Source organism: Saccopteryx leptura, chromosome 5 (genome assembly GCF_036850995.1).
Source record: "Saccopteryx leptura isolate mSacLep1 chromosome 5, mSacLep1_pri_phased_curated, whole genome shotgun sequence".
Classification (NCBI taxonomy): domain Eukaryota; kingdom Metazoa; phylum Chordata; class Mammalia; order Chiroptera; family Emballonuridae; genus Saccopteryx; species Saccopteryx leptura.
The window spans coordinates 205,786,906-205,807,351 of NC_089507.1; the positions used below are offsets into that span (position 1 = coordinate 205,786,906).

At 50.5% G+C, this 20,446-nt stretch overlaps 1 protein-coding gene across 1 annotated transcript in view; it reads left to right on the forward strand.

The window, feature by feature from the left end:
* JPH2 (junctophilin 2) overlaps positions 1-20,446 on the forward strand; it is a 58,370-nt gene that overhangs the window by 13,787 nt on the left and 24,137 nt on the right. The window contains exon 2 of the mRNA XM_066387736.1: positions 7,573-8,356. Within this exon, the coding sequence (XP_066243833.1) occupies positions 7,573-8,356 (784 nt within the window). The remainder of the gene's footprint in view (positions 1-7,572; positions 8,357-20,446) is intronic.

Here is a 20,446-nt window from a genome sequence, read left to right on the forward strand (position 1 = left end):
CGGGTCCGTGGTCTTTATCAAGGTGGGTTAGAGCCAAGCTGGGCTGGACCCCCTAGACTCAGGAGGCTCTGCAGGGGTATCTGTGGCACGGGCAGATATGTTCATCACTGTGTGCATTCCTGGTTTGCCAGGTTCGGTTCTGGTGTGCCTGGGCAGGAGCCCCTGACCCCTGGACGCTGTGGTGCTCACTCCCCTAACCTGCTACGCTCCATCTCAAACCCTGTCTGAAATCTGTTGATATTTCCATAGTCCTGCCCAGTGAGCTTGTGCTCACATCTGAGACTACGTGAGAAGACAGGGAGAAGGACCAGGAATGGCTGTTAAACAAAATCAGCAAGATCTAGACAAGATAGTTGCCATAGGAGATAAGAGGTGACAAATGTCTGAAGTAAGGAGACTGTGGAGGAAGAAGGTGGCCTGAGGGGGGATCATAAAGGAGGTGGGTTTGAAACTGGGCTTTGGCAGACTTGGGAAGACAAAGCTGAAAAGCCGACTGGGTCAAGGTCAGGAGGATACTGGACTGAGGTAAGGACTTCCACAGGCAGTGGGGACCCCCGGAGAGGAGTTTGTCCTGAGCCTCTTCTCTCCATCTCTGTTTAGTCCTCCAGGGACACTGACGTTTGGACCTCAGACAGGTTTCTAGAAATAGGCCGGTGTCGCTGGCCAGAAGGGGTGGTGTCCTCAGTGTCCATTCGCTATTTGGAGGCAGAGTCCCCTGGTCTGGCCCATGTGTCTCTTCTCTGTCTCAGCGTGATCTCTAAATCTCCTAGGCTTCCCTTGGGTTTCTGAAATGGTCATGCTTTCTTCAGAGCTGAGGTTTGGGCCATACTTCCAAACCTTGAACTCGCAAAGGATGGCCTCAGACTTTCAGTGGTGCAGAGAAGGAAGTACTAATCAGGACACTTGTCTGACCACCACCAACTGCCATACTTATGTGGTCATGAGCAACTCATTTAAATCCTGAGTTGCCAATTTTTCCAACTCTACAATCAGAGTAACACCTATGTCTGTTAGGATACACAGGGGTGGGCAAAAGTAGGCTTACAGTTGTGAGTACATGAAACAATTTTTCCATATATTACTTATTAATTATCGTATTATTTTCTATATGAACTGTAAACCAACTTTTGCCTACCCCTGTATATATTTTTTGCCTGTATGTAACAGAAAACTCTTAACTGTAAATCACTTAAACCAGTACTTTCCTAGAAATATGGCCCTGGCCAGTTTACTCAGTGGTAGAGCATCAGCCAGGTATATTGATGTCCCAGGTTCAATTCCTGGTCAAGGCACACAGGAGAAGTGACCATCTGCTTCTCCATCCATTTCTCTATCTTTCTCCTCCCGTAGCCATGGCTCGTTTGGAGCAAGTTGGCCCCAGGCGCTGAGGATGGCTCCATGGCCTTACCTCAGGTGTTAAAATAGCTCGGCTGCCTAGATGGGCAGAGCATTGCCCGGTCAGGGGCTTGTCAGGTGGATCCCTGTTGGGGCACATGCGGGAGTCTGTCACTCTGCCTCCCTGCTTCTCAAGAAAAATAAAAATAAAAAAAGAATTATAATGTGGACTACATATGTAATTTAAAATTTTCTAGTAACCACATTTAGAAAGGTGGACTTTTAATAATATATTTTACTTGATGCCTTATCCAGAATATTATTATTTCTACATTTATTCCATATATAACTATTAGTGAGATGTTTTACACTGTTTTTGTACTAATTTTTCTTAAGTGAGAGGAGGGGAATTAGACTCCCACATGAGTCCTGATTGGGATCCACCCAGCAACCCCCATCTGGGGCCAATGCTTGGACCAACCGAGCCACTGGCTAAAAGAGGGGAATAGAGAGAGAAGGGGGAGAGAAGCAGACGGTCGCTTCTCTTGTGTGCCCTGACCAGGATTGAATTTAGGATCAAACCTGGGATCGAACCTGGGATCCAACTCGGGATCAAACCCGGGATCAAACTCAGATGTCCGCATACTGGGCTGACGCTCTACCCACTGAGCTAACCAGCTGGGACCTGTACTAATTCTTTGAAATTCAGTGCTTTTCAGGCACAAGGCTACTTTCTTACAAACAAGCAGACCGAGGCAGGAAACTGGAGCTGGTCTCACTCTCTGTTTCTCTCTCTCGTGGTTCTCTCTGTCCTCCCTGGCTCCTTTGCATCTTTCCAGTTAATCCATTCTGGCCAGCATTTCTGAGCAAAGACACTGACCTGTCAAACAGCTTGCCTTTATGGAGCACTTACTGTGTGCTAGCTGCCTCACAGATAGTTCAATTAATTTTGATCAACCAACCCTCCCCCACTTCACTGCCACCCAAGACCTGGCCCATCATCTCTCTGGACCATTGCTGTGGCTGCATCACATTGATTTTTGTGACAGTTGATTAAATCTAGTCTACCTCCGGCACTAGACTCCAAGATGCTGAAGGCAGAGGCCAGGGGTATTATTTACTGTTTTCCCTGGCACCTAGCACCAAGATTGTGGGATCCACAGCAAATAATTGTTGTAATCAAAAGAATGAATGAGCAACATATGAAGTAAGTCTTATTACCTCCAATTTAGAAGGACAAAAGGAGGCTCAGCAGGCTTAAATAATGTATGCCTAATTTAGACTTATTCAGTGTCAGAGTTAAGGTTAAAATTCAGGTTACTCTACTAAACCAGAGGGCCCCTGCAAGGAGAAGACGACATTCAGGTTTTAGTAAATTGAAGAGCCTGGTCGGAAGGACTGGATTGTATTTAGCATAGTTGCAGTCTTCACTAGGCTTTTTCCTTTTTTTTTTTTTTTTTTTGTATTTTTTTTTCTGAAGATGGAAACGGGGAGAGACAGTCAGACAGACTCCCGCATGCGCCCGACCAGGATCCACCCGGAACGCCACCAGGGGGCGATGCTCTGCCCCTCCGGGGCATCACTCTGCCACGACCAGAGCCACTCTAGCGCCTGGGGCAGAGGCCAAGGAGCCATCCCCAGCGCCCGGGCCATCTTTGCTCCAATGGAGCCTCGGCTGCGGGAGGGGAAGAGAGAGACAGAGAGGAAGGAGGGGGTGGAGAAGCAAATGGGCGCTTCTCCTATGTGCCCTGGCCGGGAATCGAACCCGGGTCCCCCGCACGCCAGGCCGACGCTCTACCACTGAGCCAACCGGCCAGGGCCCTCACTAGGCTTTTATAAGTACCCTCACAACTCCAAGAGTTTGAGCCGCTGAGTCTCAAGACGTGAAAATGTTTGGCAGTCACTGCCAATCGCTATGGAGCAAAATGCTGGGATCACAGCAAGAATACCTAGACATGGCTTCCTCCCTCTTGGAAGCCAAAGTCCGGTAAGAAAGGCTTAAGGTGAACAAGTGATTATAATAGTTATTTAACTGCAACTGAGAAAAGTGTCAAGAAGAAGTACAAAGTGACATGACACCATGTGGCAGTAGAGTTCAAGAAATCTTCCTGGGTGAAGTCACATTTAAGCCAAGGCTTGAAATGGTAATAGAGTTGGCCAGGGGAGCAGGAAGGAGAAGAGCATGCCAAGAAGAGAAAGGAAAGCATGTGCAAAGGCCCTGAGGTAAGAAGGCAAATGAGAGAGCTGTTGGAAGTAAGTCAAGGTGGGCAGCAGAAGCGCATGCCAGGCCTTGTAAGCTGCTGAGAATCTTTCTTCTTACCCTGAAGGCAGTGGGAAGCCCTGCAATATTTACAAGGTCAAGTGAGGGGGCCAGCCCAAAGGGGTCAGGAGGCCCCCCTTCCACTGAGGGCCTCTGTCAGCTAGGAAACTGTGAGCAGGGTCCTCCTTCTCTTCCTTTTCCAATGAGTCTTTCCTGTCCCCAAGGAGCACTGTCCTGTCTTAGAGAGAGTCAGGCTGGAAATGACCCCAGCACTTGACTTTTCCCCCTTCCCAGGACCTTGTCACTCCCAGCCTCCCTTGGGTGTCTGTGCTTTTTGTCACTGCCTTGTAAGTTTCCTAAGATAGCCTGGCTGTTTCCTCCCTAGCTGGTGGTCAAGAGCTGCTCTCCTGTTGCAATCTCAATTTTTCCTGGGCTTAAAGGACCGTGTCGGCCCATCTCACACCAAATTTAAGCTAAAGGTAGATGGGTTGATTTAATTTCACAAACTTGTCGCACACAGACATTAGATGTCTTCTCTCTTTTCCCAGTTTACCATCTTCTTTGTTCTTTGTTTGTTTTCTTTCTTCTGAGACAAGTGGAAGGTACACAGCTAGACATGGGTGTGAGTTTTGGTTCTGGTGCATTTATTAGCTGTGTCACCTTGGGTGAATCTTATAGGAACCATTAAATACCTCTGTGGTCATTTTCACAGGGCTCTTTTCCGATGGACAGAGCAGAAAGGAGAGGATAAACAGTTACAGCATGCATGTTGTTCTTTCACTCATCCAGTTGCCCAACAAGTATTTTTTGACTACCCATTTGGTACTGTCCTAGACACTGACGATACAGCAGTGAACAAAACAGAATGAATTCATGACTCTACAGAAGTTACATTCCACTGCGCTGGTCACTGAAGGGAAGAGGGCACTGATGTCCCTCTCACCTCCAGCTGCTCCTGCCTGCTGTCCAGAGGGACTGAAGGCACCAGGGACCTTCCCAACAAATTAAAGCAGAATTTCTGGTGGTGAGGCCTGGGGAATCTATTCTGTCTCAGAGTGTCTAAAGTGGAAGTCGGGATTGAGAACCGTGAGCTCAGAGCATGCGCTCTGAGTGTCAGAAAGAGTCGGGTTTGAATCCTGCTTTCTTAGCGCTCAGACCTCCTCTCCTATATAACTGAGCACACCACTGGACCTGCCTCACAGGACCACTGAGAGATGTGAGTGAGCCCGACACTGCGCATGGTCCACGACGGGGCTCTTCATGGAGAAAGGCTGGGAGAGGGTAGGAGTGGGGGCCTGAGCTGGGGCAGCCTGTGCTGGCAGGGACCAGGGTGGAGTCATATGGACGCTCTGTCCCTCCCCTCCAGAGTCACAGTGCCCCAATTTCTAGAAGCCCTACACCTCAAAGTTAGGCCAAACCTGAGTGAAGTTCATCTCCAACACGTCACTGGCCGATAGGGCAATGGAAACCTTAAGAAGAGAAAAGGTCACACAAAGGGATGGAGTCAGGACAGGTTCAGCCAATCAACCAGCAAATATTTGTGGAGCACTTCTCTGTGCCAGGCACTGTTCCAGGTGCTGGGGACACATGGGAGAACAGAACAGGAGAGATCTCTGCCTTCACGGAGCTTCCATGAACAGTTAACAGTTATAAAACCAGATGATTCAATCACCCAGGGACGATGGGGAGAAGGTTTTGGACAGAGCGCTGGGAAGCACAGCACATCAGGATGGGGGTGGAGTATGAAGACATTTTTTCAGCTTTGTATCAACCTGTTCATACAATTCAGGTGACCTCACTCACTAGCACAACTTTGTAGAATCACATTATTACACACCTTTCTTTTCTTTCTGAGTTTTTCAGAGATACTAGCTCATTTAAACCTTGAACAACCTTATGAGGTAAGAGGCAATTATTACCTCTGTTACAGAGGTTAAGTTACTTGCCAAAGATTATATTTCTACTAATGACAGAGGCAAGATATGGACCCAGCAGCCTGGCTGTTGGTGTCTATGCTCCTAACGACTGCTCTGTGCTGCATCTTATCCATGTGGTGGCCACTTACAGAGCTTTGTTCCCAAGAGTTCACGTGCTCACTCATGGACACACAAGGTCTCCTCCTTGTACACGCCACTACCCTGCATACACATGGTCTTACACGGTCTGTTTCATTAATGCCCCATCCTCACATACTCATTTATCCTAGAGTGTCTCCTTATATTGTGCTTTGTACTTAGATGACTTGAACACTTAGAACCTCTCACACACCCATAATGTCATCTTCATAGGATCGTGGGCACTCACCCCACTATAGACACACTGCATTACACTGACTCATGATCTCAGATAGTCAAAGGACATTGATGTGCATGCCCATAAAAGTCTCCTATACACACGGTCTTGCACAAATACACACTCTCTCATGCTCTCCAACACAGTCCCATGCTTTCCAACATTTCACATGACTGCCCGAACTCACCGTCTTATTCATTTATGAGCTTGGCGAGTCACATCACCTTGCACACTAGGATAACCATGTGCACACATTTAACCTCACATACTGACAGAACCTTGTCTGCTACACACCTTTGCACTCTGACCCTCTAGCGGTCTTACACCCTCACTCAACTTTGCCTTTTCTTGCACACTCAAGACCTCAAATGCTCACATAAGCTTATGATACATCTCATTATGACATATGCACGTGATCTTGGTCACACTCTGTGCACACACTACCTTACACATTCATGGTTCTTCACATTCCCACTACTTTGCACATTTCACAAATGCAAATATTCACATTACTGTACAAACTCAATGTCTTGCCTACCTACTCTTGCACCTACATTCTCTTTTGTGTGATTTAAAATCTGCGCACACATTTCTTTTTTGTTGTTGTTGTTTTTTCTTTTTTGTATTTTTTCCGAAGCTGGAAATGGGGAGGCAGTCAGACAGTCTCCTGCATGTGCCCGACCGGGATCCACCCGGCATGCCCACCAGGGGGCGATGCTCTGCCCATCTGGGGTGTTGCTCTGTTGCAACCAGAGCCATTCTAGCGCCTGAGGCAGAGGCCACAGAGCCATCCTCAGTGCCTGGGCAAACTTTGCTCCAATGGAGCCTTGGCTGTGGGAGGGGAAGAGAGAGACAGAGAGGAAGGAGAGGGGGAGGGGTGGAGAAGCAGATGGGCGCCTCTCCTGTGTGCCCTGGCCGGAAATCGAACCCGGGACTCCTGCAAGCCAGGCCGACGCTCTACCACTGAGCCAACCGGCCAGGGCTGTGCACACATTTCAATTCACACTCACAAAGCCTCACCTGTTCTTTCAACTTCACACTTAAAATTAACCTCAACCTCACCTATTTTGCACAGTAAAGACCTTGGTGTGTTCTCACCAACGGAAATAGTCACACCATCATGCAAACACCTTCTGGCTTGTCCATTCATGTCCTTGCACACAACTTTACTTATTGGCGCTTTGATTCACACCATCTCACTCTATCTCCCATACGTATGACCTTGCTATATGCCCACCAATGGAAATATTCACACCACTTCACAAACTCATGTTCTCGCACAGTTGTGTAACCTCACACCCTCAGAACCTCATCTGTTTTCATAACTTCGAACTCCTTGCCCCTCGGATGGCCAGGTCACTGTGTATACACAAGGGTCCCACTGTGTCACTCCACTGTGGTGCCCTCTGCCCAGGTCACTGCATACACAAGGGTCCCACTGTGCCACTCCACTGTGGCGCCCTCTCCCCAGGTCACTGCATACACAAGGGTCCCACTGTGCTGCTGCACTGATGTGTCCTCTCTCTAGATCACTGTGCACATGCAGGGACCCCATCGTGCCGCTCCACTGCATACACAAGGGTCCCACTGTGCTGCTGCACTGATGTGTCCTCTCTCTAGATCACTGTGCACATGCAGGGACCCCATCGTGCCGCTCCACTGATGCGCCCTCTCCTCGCCCGCAGGGACTTACCAAGGCCAGTTCACCAACGGCATGCGCCACGGCTACGGGGTCCGCCAGAGTGTGCCCTACGGGATGGCCGTGGTGGTGCGCTCACCGCTGCGCACGTCGCTCTCCTCCCTGCGCAGCGAGCACAGCAACGGCACAGTGGCACCGGATGCACCCGCCTCACCAACCTCGGACGGCCCGCCGCTGCCGTCGCCCGCCATCCCGCGCGGCGGCTTCGCGCTCAGCCTGCTGGCCAACGCCGAGGCGGCCGCGCGGGCGTCCAGGGGCGGCCTGTTCCAGCGGGGCGCGCTGCTGGGCAAGCTGCGGCGGGCCGAGTCGCGCACGTCCCTGGGCAGCCAGCGCAGCCGCGTCAGCTTCCTCAAGAGCGACCTGAGCTCGGGGAGTGACGCTGCGTCCACCGCCAGCCTGGGCGAGGGCGCCGAGGGCGTGGACGAGGCAGCACCCTTCGAGGCTGACATCGATGCCACCACCACCGAGACCTACATGGGCGAGTGGAAGAACGACAAGCGCTCGGGCTTCGGCGTCAGCGAACGCTCCAGCGGCCTTCGCTATGAGGGCGAGTGGCTGGACAACCTGCGCCACGGCTACGGCTGCACCACGCTGCCCGACGGCCACCGCGAGGAGGGCAAGTACCGGCACAACGTGCTGGTCAAAGGCACCAAGCGCCGTGTGCTGCCGCTCAAGAGCAACAAGGTGCGCCAGAAGGTGGAGCACAGCATGGAGGGTGCTCAGCGCGCCGCCGCCATAGCTCGCCAGAAGGCCGAGATCGCCGCTTCCAGGTAGGACTTCCTCCGTGACCTTTTAGTTTATGGCAGGTGCTTCAAAATCTGGTGCCACCTATTCTCCCATCCATCCATCCATCCATCCATCCACCCAACTACCCATTTACCCTACATACACTTAATCCTTCCATTCACCCAACCTAGGTGGCGCATGACAGTACCTACTACAGTGCTCGATACGCCTTTGTCATTGGTGTCATTCAATTTACAGATGTGGAAACTGAGACCCAGAGAAGGAATGTAATATGCCCAAGACCACCTGGCAAGCAAGTGGGAGAACAGTCTCAGCCCCTAGCTTTCTGATTCCAAAGCTCTAACCAGTGCATCTTGGTATCCCTAAACCTTGTAAACTTTAAATTGCTGTGAATGTGTGAGCAGTTAGTAGTATTAAGACGGAAAGAAGGTCTAGGTAACTTTCTTAAGTCTTCTTGGTTAGGGGCAGGACCAAGTGATCGTATAATTTACTGTCCAAAACTGGACACTTCTATGAGTTAAAGGGAGCACTTTAAAAAAATAAAACTTACATGTTGAAATAATTTTAGATTTACAGAAAAGTTGCAAAGATAGTACAGAAAGTTCCCACATACCCTCTGTGCCGTTTCTCCTCACAGTAACATCTTACATGACCATAATACAATTTGTGTGTAAAACCAATTTATGTTACTATTAACTAAACTCCAGACTGTTTGAATTTTACTGGTTTTTCCACTAGTGCCCTCTTTCTGTCCCAAGAACTCATATTGCATTTAGTTGTCAAGTCTTCTTAGGGTCCTCTGGGCTGTGGCCGTTCCTGGTCTTCCCCGTGTTTTGTGACCTTGGGAGTTTTGAGGAATACTGGTCAGGTATTTTGAGAATGTCCCTCAATTTTGGTTATTGGATGTTTTTCTCATAATTAGACTGAGGTTTTAGGTTTTGGGGAAGAAGACCACAGAAGGGCCCTTCTCATCACATATCAGGAGCACATGATTTTGACATGACTTTGATCACTTGGTTAAGGTGGGGTCTGCCAGGTAACTTACCATCCCCCCTCCCCTTTTCCGTACTGTTCTTTGGAATATATTAAGTCGAGCCCATTCTTGAGAAGGTTCTGGAGTTAGCTCCAGAGGGAGGAGTACCAATATATAGTATTTGGAATTCTCCTGTTAGGGACATTTGTCCTTTCTTCCAAATGGAACATTTAAATTATTATGCTAAGTGTATATAGTTATGACAGGCATAAGAAAGGACTGTCCTGGGCCACTCTGGGCCACAGCAGAGCTTAGAGTAGGTAGGAAGGTAGGCTTTGGATTTGAAAGACCAGGAGCTGGAATTCCAGCTCTTCTAGAAGAGCTGTGTGACCTTACCCGGTTGCTTCACCACCCTGAGCCCTGGACTCTCTTTCTTCCCAGTGCTGTTTGAGGGGCAGATGAGCTAATGTGAGTACAATGTCGGGCACGGAGCAGCCAGCAGCAGAAACAGTCATTGCCCTCACCTAACACGTGTGACTTAGAAGATGAGGAAATGGAAGCTTGGGGACATGGAGGGATTTCCCCAAGCTCTCACCTGTTCGGGACAAAACCTTGCCCCTCTCCGCCCTTTGCTTTCCCTGCCCTCCTGCCCTTGAATGCGAGGGTGTTGAGCTCCCTCTGAGAAGGCTGACAGGCCCAAGCCAGGCACAGTCTCTGAAGTGAGAAGGCGGTGTCCAGCTCCCTCCACATGGTGCTGCCAGGGGGCAGCGAGGGGACATCTGAATTCCTCGTGCGCCTGAGGAACATGTCCTGTGTCCACAGGGCAGGTGCCAGGTGGGGGTGGCTGCCTGGTTCATTTTAAACTCAGACTAAGTTTCCGGTCAGGGAATCCTTGGATTAGGGGGAAGCAGGGCTGTCTCCCTCCTGGGGGCTTTGGTGAGTAATGGGGCCACAGAGGATCAGGAAGCTTCCCTGCAGCCACCAACTTCCTGCGTCCAGGCGGGCCTGCGTTTCTCTCCACTGTGACCTCAGGCTCCTTGCCCCGGCCTGCCTGCAGCTTGTCAGCTCAGAGGCCAGGATCAGGACAGCTTTCCTAGAGGGAGGTGAAGAAGGCTGACACATCTCTTCCCTCTAAGATGGGCCACGGCTTGAAAAAGATTCTAGACCTGCACTGTCCATATGTGGTTGTTTAGCTCTTAAATGTGGCTGATTCAAATTGAGATGTGTTTTATGTGTGAAATAGACACTGGATTCCAAAAACTTGGTAAGAAAAGAATATAAAATAATCCATTAATATTTTTTTTGTATTGAGTACATGGTGAAATGATTATATTTTAGATCTACTGGGTTAGTTAAAATGTATTACTATAATGAATTACATCAGTTTCTTTTTACTTTTTGAAAGTGGCTACTAGAAAAATTTAGAATTACATGTAATTCACAGTATATTTTTGCTGGACAGTGTTGTTTGCTCTAGACCCATTCAGGCCCCTGGGAGATAGTCCAACTCCTGCACTGACCAGATGGGGAAACCAAGGGACAGAAAGGGACAGAGTGGTACGGATAGCCGCTCAGTGGTCAACAGGGAACTAAGCCTCCTGTCTTCTGACTTTGTGGCCAAGAATCGTAATACCTTTTAAGGTCATGGATATTGGGCTGTGGAGGGAAGCTGGGATGTTTGGTGAGGTGTCTAAATTTTTCTGGTTGTCATGCCAACACCCTGATGAATGGCTCCCATCTGGAAGGAGCCCAGTGAGTGGTTAAGAGTGGGGTTTTGGCTCCGCCTCTCACCATGTTCTTGTCTTCTCTCCAGACTTCAATTCTCTCATCTCTGAAAGGAGAGTAATGATGTCTACTTTGAGGTATTTTCGCGAGAGATAAATCGAGCTGTATACGAAGCCCTCAGCACAGGGCTGGAAGCAGCAAGTGCTCAAAAATTGTGAGCTGCTCCGGTCACTGTCTGGTGTTCTTGTCCGTGTGTCCCTGCAGCAGAGGCAGGGGCTGGCCTGCAGTTCTCCGCTGCCCCAGGGAGTGAGGTTCGGAACATCTCAGGTTTGATACCAGGGTGACGTCAGTTTGGCCCTGAAGACAGGGCCCTGAACTGGTCTGTGTTCTGTTTCTCCATTTCTGCGCCTCCATCTCTTCCCCAGACCGGCCCTGGACGTTCCTAAATTTAGTGCAGGGCTAGAGCTGGCTTTGTGACTTACTGAGGGGTGCATTGTTCAAGTGAACAGGAACCCATGTGGTATAGTAGCTAAGAGCTTAGCCTGTGGTGTTGAACAGACCCAGGTTTGAATCTGGGTTCAACTTCTTATAAGCTGCGTGACCTTAGGCCAATCACCTCACCTCTCTGGACCTCACTTTCCTCTTTATTCCTCAAATGGGAATTATATGAATTCTTCCTTCAAAGTATGGCTGCAGAGTAGAAGCAATAGCCTATGCAGGAAAGAGGGACAAATATACGGTGACAGAAAATGATCTGATTTGGGTGGTAGGCACATGGCCCACTCAGCAGCTTACAGGCTGGAGATGTTCACCAAAACCCTATTTACTCTTGTTGATCAATATCTTCCCATTAAATTTAATTTCAAAATAAAAAAATTTTAAATTAATAAACACATAGCCCACATGAAGGGCCCATGCTTTGAGGGCGTGCAAGGAAGTGGAAGCTATTCTTACGAATCATGTATCATTCTGCACTGAGCAAAGCATCTCCCCTGAAAATGTAATCACCTGTCTTCTCTCACAGTCCCTGCAACTCAATTTTCCAAACTTGCATCTTCTCCACTATCCCAACCATGTACCACCTCTACTTACCATTTTTTCCTGCTTATTTTATTAATCATTAATTCAACTTACTTAAAAATACATACACTTACTGAAAAAGAAGACTTTCAAGTAACTCGTCAGTGTGGGAGACCTATATCTTGGGAAGTTCAGAAAACAAAATATTATTAAAGTCTGAGGTCAGACCATTCATGCCAAGGTGCTCAGCCTGAAGTCTGCTAAAAAGACATTGGCGGTTGTGGCCGGTTGGCTCAGTGGTAGAGCATTGGCCTGGTGTGCAAGAGTCCCGGGTTCGATTCCCGGCCAGGGCACACAGGAGAAGCGCCCATCTGCTTCTCCACCCCTCCCCCTCTCCTTCCTCTCTGTCTCTCTCTTCCCCTCCCGCAGCCAAGGCTCCATTGGAGCAAAGTTGGCCCGGGCGCTAAGGATGGCTCTGTGGCCTCTGCCTCAGGTGCTAGAATGGCTCTGGTTGCAACAGAGCGACGCCCAGAGGGGCAGAGCATCGCCCCCTGGTGGGCGTGCCAGGTGGATCCTGGTTGGGCGCATGCGGGAGTCTGTCTGCCTCCTCGTTTCCAACTTCAGAAAAAAAAAAAAAGAAAAAAGACATTGGCAAGAGATTGGCAGGTATGAAAGACCTGTTGGCACCTGACCGAGGTTTGCCTGTGACTAACCAGAAGGATGGAGCTGGTGCTATTTCAGGCTGTGACTTTGCATGGCCAGCACTGGTTCCCAGCACCACCTGGTATCCAGAACACCCAGGGGGAAGAGGGTCTGGCCCTGGGTGGTCTGAAGAGAGGTCTGCAGGAGGGTCTTGGTAATGGCCCATGTTTGAGCCTGCTTATTTAGTTTTATTTAATAAATATCCATGTGGTCTTCATTTCTAGGTTCCAGGCAGGATTCTAAGTACCTTACATATATTAACTTAGTTAATTCTCCAAATAAGCCTGAGGAAGGTCTGTTGTCTCAGTTTACAGATAGGAAACCAAGGCACAGACAGGTTTAGTATCTCAAACGAGATTATTCAGCTAAGTGATGGCGGAGCTGGGCGTTGAGACCCTGGCCAAGAGACCTGGTTTGAGAATGCTCTTTTTTTTTTTTTTTTTTGTAATTTTCTGAAGCTGGAAATGGGGAGAGACAGTCAGACAGACTCCCGCATGCGCCCGACCAGGATCCACCCGGCACGCCCACCAGGGGCGATGCTCTGCCCACCAGGGGGCAATGCTCTGCCCCTCCGGGGCGTCGCTCTGCCGCGACCAGAGCCACTCTAGCGCCTGGGCAGAGGCCGAGGAGCCATCCCCAGCGCCCGGGCCATCTTTGCTCCAATGGAGCCTTGGCTGCGGGAGGGGAAGAGAGAAACAGAGAGGAAGGGGGGGGGGTGGAGAAGCAAATGGGCGCTTCTCCTATGTGCCCTGGCCGGGAATCGAACCTGGGTCCCCCGCATGCCAGGCCGACGCTCTACCACTGAGCCAACCGGCCAGGGCCGAGAATGCTCTTGATCTAACCTTTGGCCAGTTTTCTTTTACAAACTTTGATTAGCACTTACTTGTGCCAGGCTTGTGCTAGGGCAGTGGTACCCAGTGGATCAGTGTGGTCAACATCTTCAAGGACTGAGTGGCGAAGATGGACAGGGATAGGACACCATCAGTGGTGGGTTGGAGGGAGGCATGAGCAAGAGTCTCTAACTGCCCCAGGGGGGGTCTGGCAAAGCGCCTGCAGGTGGTGGGTGATGCTGGCTGGGAATTTGCCAACTGGAGAAGAGGGAGAGAAAGGTCGTGCCAGGTAGAGGCAGGGAGGTAGGAACGTGTGGGGTGTATTTTGGGAGCAGTGAGTCATTGAGAATGCTGGGTAGGCGGGGAAAGAGATTAGACATGAGGCTGGAAAGACAGCCTAGGGCCAGGCCAGGATAGGCTTTGAATGCCAGGTTAAGGAGCTTCCAATTTATTATGTGGTGCTTAGCTGCATACACTTACATATATATTTTTTTCACATTGCCCTACTCACACAGCTAGTAAACACTAGAACTAGCCTCTGGCCCCAGAGTTTATGTTTGTAGGCACTACACTAACCTGCCACCCAGATTTCGTGAGCTTCTCTCTTTCTGTTTTTTCTCTCTTTTTTCTTTCATATTGCTAAACTTTAAGGAAATTCAGAATAAAAGATAAAAATAGTGAAGCCCCTCTGTTTCTGCCTGAGCTGAGCTTCTGAGATAAGCATGTTGACAGTTCACTTAGAGCGTTCTTCCCTGAAATAAGCATGTTGACGGTTCACGTAGGCAGGGGTCCCCAAACTTTTTACACAGGGGGCCAGTTCACTGTCCCTCAGACCGTTGGAGGGCCGGACTATAAAAAAAACTATGAACAAATCCCTGTGCACAATGCACATATCTTATTTTAAAGTAAAAAAACAAAACGGGAACAAATACAATATTTAAAATAAAGAACAAGTAAATTTCAATCAACAAACTGACCTGTATTTCAATGGGAACTATGCTCCTCTCACTGACCACCAATGAAAGAGGTGCCCCTTCCAGAAGTGCGGCGGGGGCCGGATAAATGGCCTCAGGGGGCCGCATGCGGCCCACGGGCCATAATTTGGGGACCCCTGACATAGAGCGTTCTCCCTGTACCTATTCTGCCCCCTGCCCCCGCCCCGACAGCCGGTACTCCCTCCACAGTGTTCTTCAGCTTGCTTTTTTGACTTCCCGTGTTTTGAGATCTTTTCATCCTAGGCACATAGATCTGCCTTATTCTTTTAAATAGCTGCATACTATTCCAGAGTTTGGACATACTGTGATTCATTTAACCAGAGCTCCCCTGATGGAGACGGAAACCATTTCACGTTTACATGGTTACGAACGAGGCTTCAGTGAACATCCCGCTCATAGTCTTGCTCTCGGAGCTGGTTAAACGGATGGCTCAGCCAGGCACCTTATCTAATCAGACACCTTCAAGCATCACTGAAATGTGTCGGAAATATAATGCCAATTAACTCTGGTCTTTGCAAGGACTGATTCCTAACACTGCCAAAATGTAAATACAACGGTCTCTGTCCTGACCAAGGTCCATAGCACCCTTGAGTGGATTAACACAAACAAGCAAAAATCCAAACCACCCCGTCTAGTGCCCCCCCCAAGGTATTTAAGAACAATTGTTGCAAGGGGTACAAATTATTTCCCTGTTGGGGGCTCCCTACTTGTATAGATCTACAGTTATGGGTTAAATTTCTAGAAGCGGAACTGCTGGGTCAGAAAGAACGTGCATTTTAATTGCTATCAGAACCTCAGCTAGCTTCCAAAAGGCAGCACCTAATTAATCCCACCCCCTAAACAGGGTGCAAGAGAACTGTTTTCCTCATACCTCGCAACACCATGTATTATCAGTCTTTCTCATCTTTGCCAAGTTGTTTGAGGACAGTCAGGTGTTCCGTGAGCCTGGTGACCATCATTCGCTGTCCATCCCCATAGAGGCAAAAGTTTGCCTTTGCTCTCTCTGTTTCTGGCTCTCGTCCTGAGATTCCTGGATATGGGATTCCACTGACGGGAATTGAACTCGCTGGGAATGGCCTTGAAAGGTTGCCCCCTGCCCCCTGCCCTCCATCACCTCCCTCCTCCGAGAATTGCCAGATGGACAGAATCCTTTTGCTCCCAGAGACTGGAGCGAACAGAATGTCCCGAGTTGTCAGAGCCAGACTCTCGTGACATACACGGGGCAGCTGTGACTCCATGGCTGGCCTCTGAGCTGAGTGGTCTGGGGAGAGAGAGAGCTTGTCTGGGTCCCTGGCAGCCAGGCAGTGTTCAAATACGGAGACAGTGTTTTGGGGGAGCCAGGCCTTCCAAGCGTAGGGAGTGGAGAACCAGAGGAAAGACCCCCAGTTCCCTTCAGTCCCCCCAAAAGTTGGTCAGAGCTGAAAGGCACCTTTGGGAGGACACAGCTCAATGTACTCATTTCACAGATAGAGAAACTGAGGCCTGCAAAGGCAGTGACTCAGGGTCAGAGCAGAGAGCTGTGACTCTTGTGAAACTTTGGTTGCCTTCTGGGTCATGTTTAATAAATCAGCTAGGAAGGGGACAGGGCTCTGGGTGGTAGAAAGCAATGTTTTTATCTCCCCCGCCCTCAGCTCTACAAAATGTGCTGATGGTCCAGCTCCAGACCTTTCCAGCTTGACTTTTCAGCCTAAATAGCAGAGTTAAGACTACAGACAGGCCAATAGCCTGCAACTTCCGGAGAAGAATGCCAGTTCCCCCCAATGCAAGGGCTTCCCGACATCTCAGTGAAATTTCCAACCACGTGAAGCCAGTGTCTGGCCCTGAGCAGTGTCAGGGACTCAGAGATCAATGCTGCAACAGCCCAAACAGAGGTGTTAGACTAACAGTCATGAGAATAGTAGTAGCTGCTTCAGGGTAAGGACCTGAAGGCTGACTCAGCGGCCGCCTACTTGGATTCTAGTCCTAGACATTTGCTGGCTCTGGGGGCCAGTGACTTCCCCTAAACTTTCTGCACCTCCATTTCTTCATGTCTCAGATGGGATCATGTGAGAAACCACCTTGTGGGGCATATGAGAGGATCAAGTGCTTAGGACAGTGCCTGGCATATCTCAGTGCCCTGTTCTATGGAGAGCCAGGCTCTGTGCTAATTCCCTTAACTGCCCCATCCACTTAACCCTCATGAGGGAAGGGCCATTTATTAGATTAACCCATTTCACAGATGAGCAAACTAGCCCCAAGTCCCAGAATAATTGGCACAACGCTTCAGATCTCTGATCTGGACTTCCCCCCATTAGCCACTGCTGGAAGCAGAAGTCTGAGCTCGATCATTTCATGTCACTATCCTGCCTCGACCTTGGTGCGTGGCCATACTTCTGTATGGCAGGGCTGTTGCCGGCCTAGGCTGGGGAGGTGGAGAAACTGAGGTGCTAACGCCACTGTGTGGCCTGCTGGCTGTATGTCTCTGGTTCTCTTTGAGCCCCACCGTCCTGCTCTATGGAATGGGACAGTGACAGTAACAGCCTTGCCTCCCAGGTTACGGTAAGGGCTCAGTGATGTGTGTGGAGGACTCTGCGTGGTCTTGGCGCTCAGTGGGTGCTGGGTAAGGAGAGGCTTGGCCAGTCTTAGCATCCCTCTTCCTATCCCCGACTCAGTGGGGAAGAGATGCCAGCAAGCTCCCCCTCCAAGCGTCGCCTTCCCCCGGGGCGGCCGCTTTGCTCCCCTGGGCTCCCAATGCCCAGCCCGACTTCCACTTCCTACGTCTGCACCAGTGAGTCTCTGCCATTGGGAGGGGAGTTAAAAATAAAGCCCAGCCTTCAAACCCTTCACGTAAACACCCAGCTCTCTAAAAATAGCGCCTCTGCCACAGGTCCCTGGAGCCAGGCTGGCTGGAGGGATGGAACTTGGCAGGGCTCGTTGTTGCAGCCAGGCAGGGCCAGGCCAGGCATGCACATCACCCCACCTGGCCGCCGCACCTCTGGTCCTGAGGGGAACCAAGGGTCCCTTATTTGTCTCCAGCCTCGTTTCTGTCTCTCCTGCCACCAGCCCAGTGCGGGCCACCAGCCGCTGGCCACACCACGGGCAGGCCCCTCCTCAGCTCTCCACTGCTCTCCCCGGCTCTGCTCTTCTCCACACAACGGCTGGAGGGGGCTTTTCAAAATGTAAGCCAGACCATTCTGCTCTGATAAGCAAAACTGTCATGGGGTCTTGAGTTGGGACCCCCCCTGAAAGCAGAGTCTGAGACAGGATTTGGGTGCAGGTATGTTGGTTTTGGAAGGTGATGCCAAGAAGGAGGAGGTGAGAGGAAGTGAGGGGGTAGAATGAGGCAGGGAAGAAGGAAGAGCCAATATAAATGGTTGTCAAGTCATCACTGCACGCCACAGGCTGGGACCGGGGCACACAACACCCTGTAGGTGGTGCACCTGGAGGATGGGGGGTGGGCAAAGCGTTACCCACTGGCTCAGTCCCCCGTTCACTGAAAGTGTCCCCTGGGGCAGAAATCCGCCTGTACTTACCGGTGTGCTTGCACTCGGGGTGGGGGTGAGGGGGCTCCCACAGCAGCAGAGCAGGCTCGGGGCAGGAAGTGGAAAACCTCAGACACCGCAAGTACCAGGGGAACTGTCCTCCACAGCTCTGCGTGAGTGACCTTCTGCCACAGTCCCTTCAGAGGGCCATTCTCTTTGCTGCCCACGGTCCCTTGCACATGCTGTTCCACTTGCCCAAAATGCTCTTCCCTTACTCTTTATCCTGCTAACACCTTCTCGTTCAGCCGGCCTCACCCAACTGAAATCTTTCTTCTTCAGGGAAACTGAGCTGCCATCTAGTCTGGGTTCCCTGTTTTATGTGTCCCTGGCACCCTGTGTGCCCCTGCTTCATGTGCCATCTCCTCACATCGTCCCTTCTCACTGTTTCCCTGTTTGGTTGTACACTATGTGAGGGTAGGGACCCCATCTACCACGTTCGCTGCCAGCTCCCAGCACCCAGCGCAGCGCCCAGCACGCACGGGAGGCTCAGGAAGCGCTGCTGACTGCCTAGCGTTAGGTCTCAACCACCTCACACCGGGAGGCACCTTCCATTGGACTCAGGCCTTCAGACACACTTAACAAGTATTTATTGAGCACATACCGTATGCCACATAGTGTTCTAGGCGCTTGGAGAAGAAATCCTAAAGATCCTGGCCTTACAAAAAAAAAAAGAAAAAAGAAAAAAGAAAAAAAAAAAAAAAGATCCTGGCCTGCATGAACTTTACATTTACGTTGGGGAGATAGCACAGCAGACACACTAAATCACAGAGCAACCTCCCTCTTTAAGCGGTCAGGCCCTGGCCGGTTGGCTTAGCGGTAGAGCGTCGGCCTGGCGTGCGGGGGACCAGGGTTCAATTCCCGGCCAGGGCACATAGGAGAAGCGCCCATTTGCTTCTCCACCCCTGCCCCTCTCCTTCCTCTCTGTCTCTCTCTTCCCCTCCCGCAGCCAAGGCTCCATTGGAGCAAAGATGGCCCGGGCGCTGGGGATGGCTCCTTGGCCGCTGCCCCAGGCGCTAGAGTGGCTCTGGTCGTGGCAGAGCGACGCCCCGGAGGGGCAGAGCATCGCCCCCTGGTGGGCAGAGTGTCGCCCCTGGTGGGCGTGCCGGGCGGATCCCAGTCGGGCGCATGCGGGAGTCTGTCTGACTGTCTCTCCCCGTTTCCAGCTTCAGAAAAATACAAAAAAAAAAAAAAAAAAAAAAAAGAATTAAATAAGTGGTCAGGGTAGGCTTCCTCGAGAAAGTGACACGAGGAGTTGAGAGTTAATCAAGGGGCTATCTGGGGTAAGAGCAGCCCCAAAGAGGGCAGAGCAAGGAGAAAGCTCCCAGGTGGCCATGTGCCTAGAATGCTCTAGGAACAGCAGGGGGACGGGCGTGGCTGATGTGGACTGAGACAGGACACTAGAAGAGCTCAGAGAGTGTGGGGTGGGGCAGGGACTGATCACTGCCAGTGGGGGAGCCTCTAGCCTATGGAGCAATTTAAATTGAAGTTAATTTAAGTTAAAGTTTCATTCTTCAGTTGCAGTAGCCACGTGTCAAGTGCCTGACAGCCATCATATTGGACGGCACAGATATAGACCATTTCCCTCATTGCTCAGAATCCTAGCGGACATGCCTGCAGGTCATTCATTGTAGGGCAACAACTTTGCCCACGCATAACTGGGCACACGTCCTGGGGTCCTTTCTTCACCTCCCAAAGTGGGTATGATTAAAGCACGCAAGGCCATTTGGGCCAGCCCCAGACAATGTCAGGATGCCTTTCCCAGCATCCCTGCCAAACGGGCCTCCAGTCACTACTTCTCGATCTCCAGGCACGGGAAACTCACCACCTCTTGAGACACTCCAGGCTGACTTAGGACAGCTTTGACTTTTGGGTTTGCTAAAACCAGAAGAATGCTCTGCCTCTTTGTAGCTTCTAAGCCTTGGTCCCTGTTCTGCCCTCGGGAACCGTGTCTGCTAGAACTGCGGTCAGCTGTAGGGAACAGAACCCGCCCAGTGTCTTGGCCACTGGGATCATCTTCTCATAAGATCAGAGAGGCAGCTCCACGATGCCCTTAGGGGCTCACCTCCACCTGTCTTTCCCCTCTGCTCTCCCTAGAGTGTGGCTTCTGTTCTTTTTCCTAAATATGGCTCCTGTATCCCTTGCCTCACCTCTCCGTTCCAGGGCAGAGGTTGAAATGCAGCCTCTTTAAGGGAAGTAAAGCCACCCAGGGGTGTATAGCTCATGCTCTTCCTCAGATGCAAGGAGTCCAAGAGGTGAATATTTTTAACCAGACACGTTGCTTTCCTAAACAAGATTGGGCTTCTGTCAGTGGGGAAGAAGGGGAGAATGGATAATCGGCGAGCAGCTA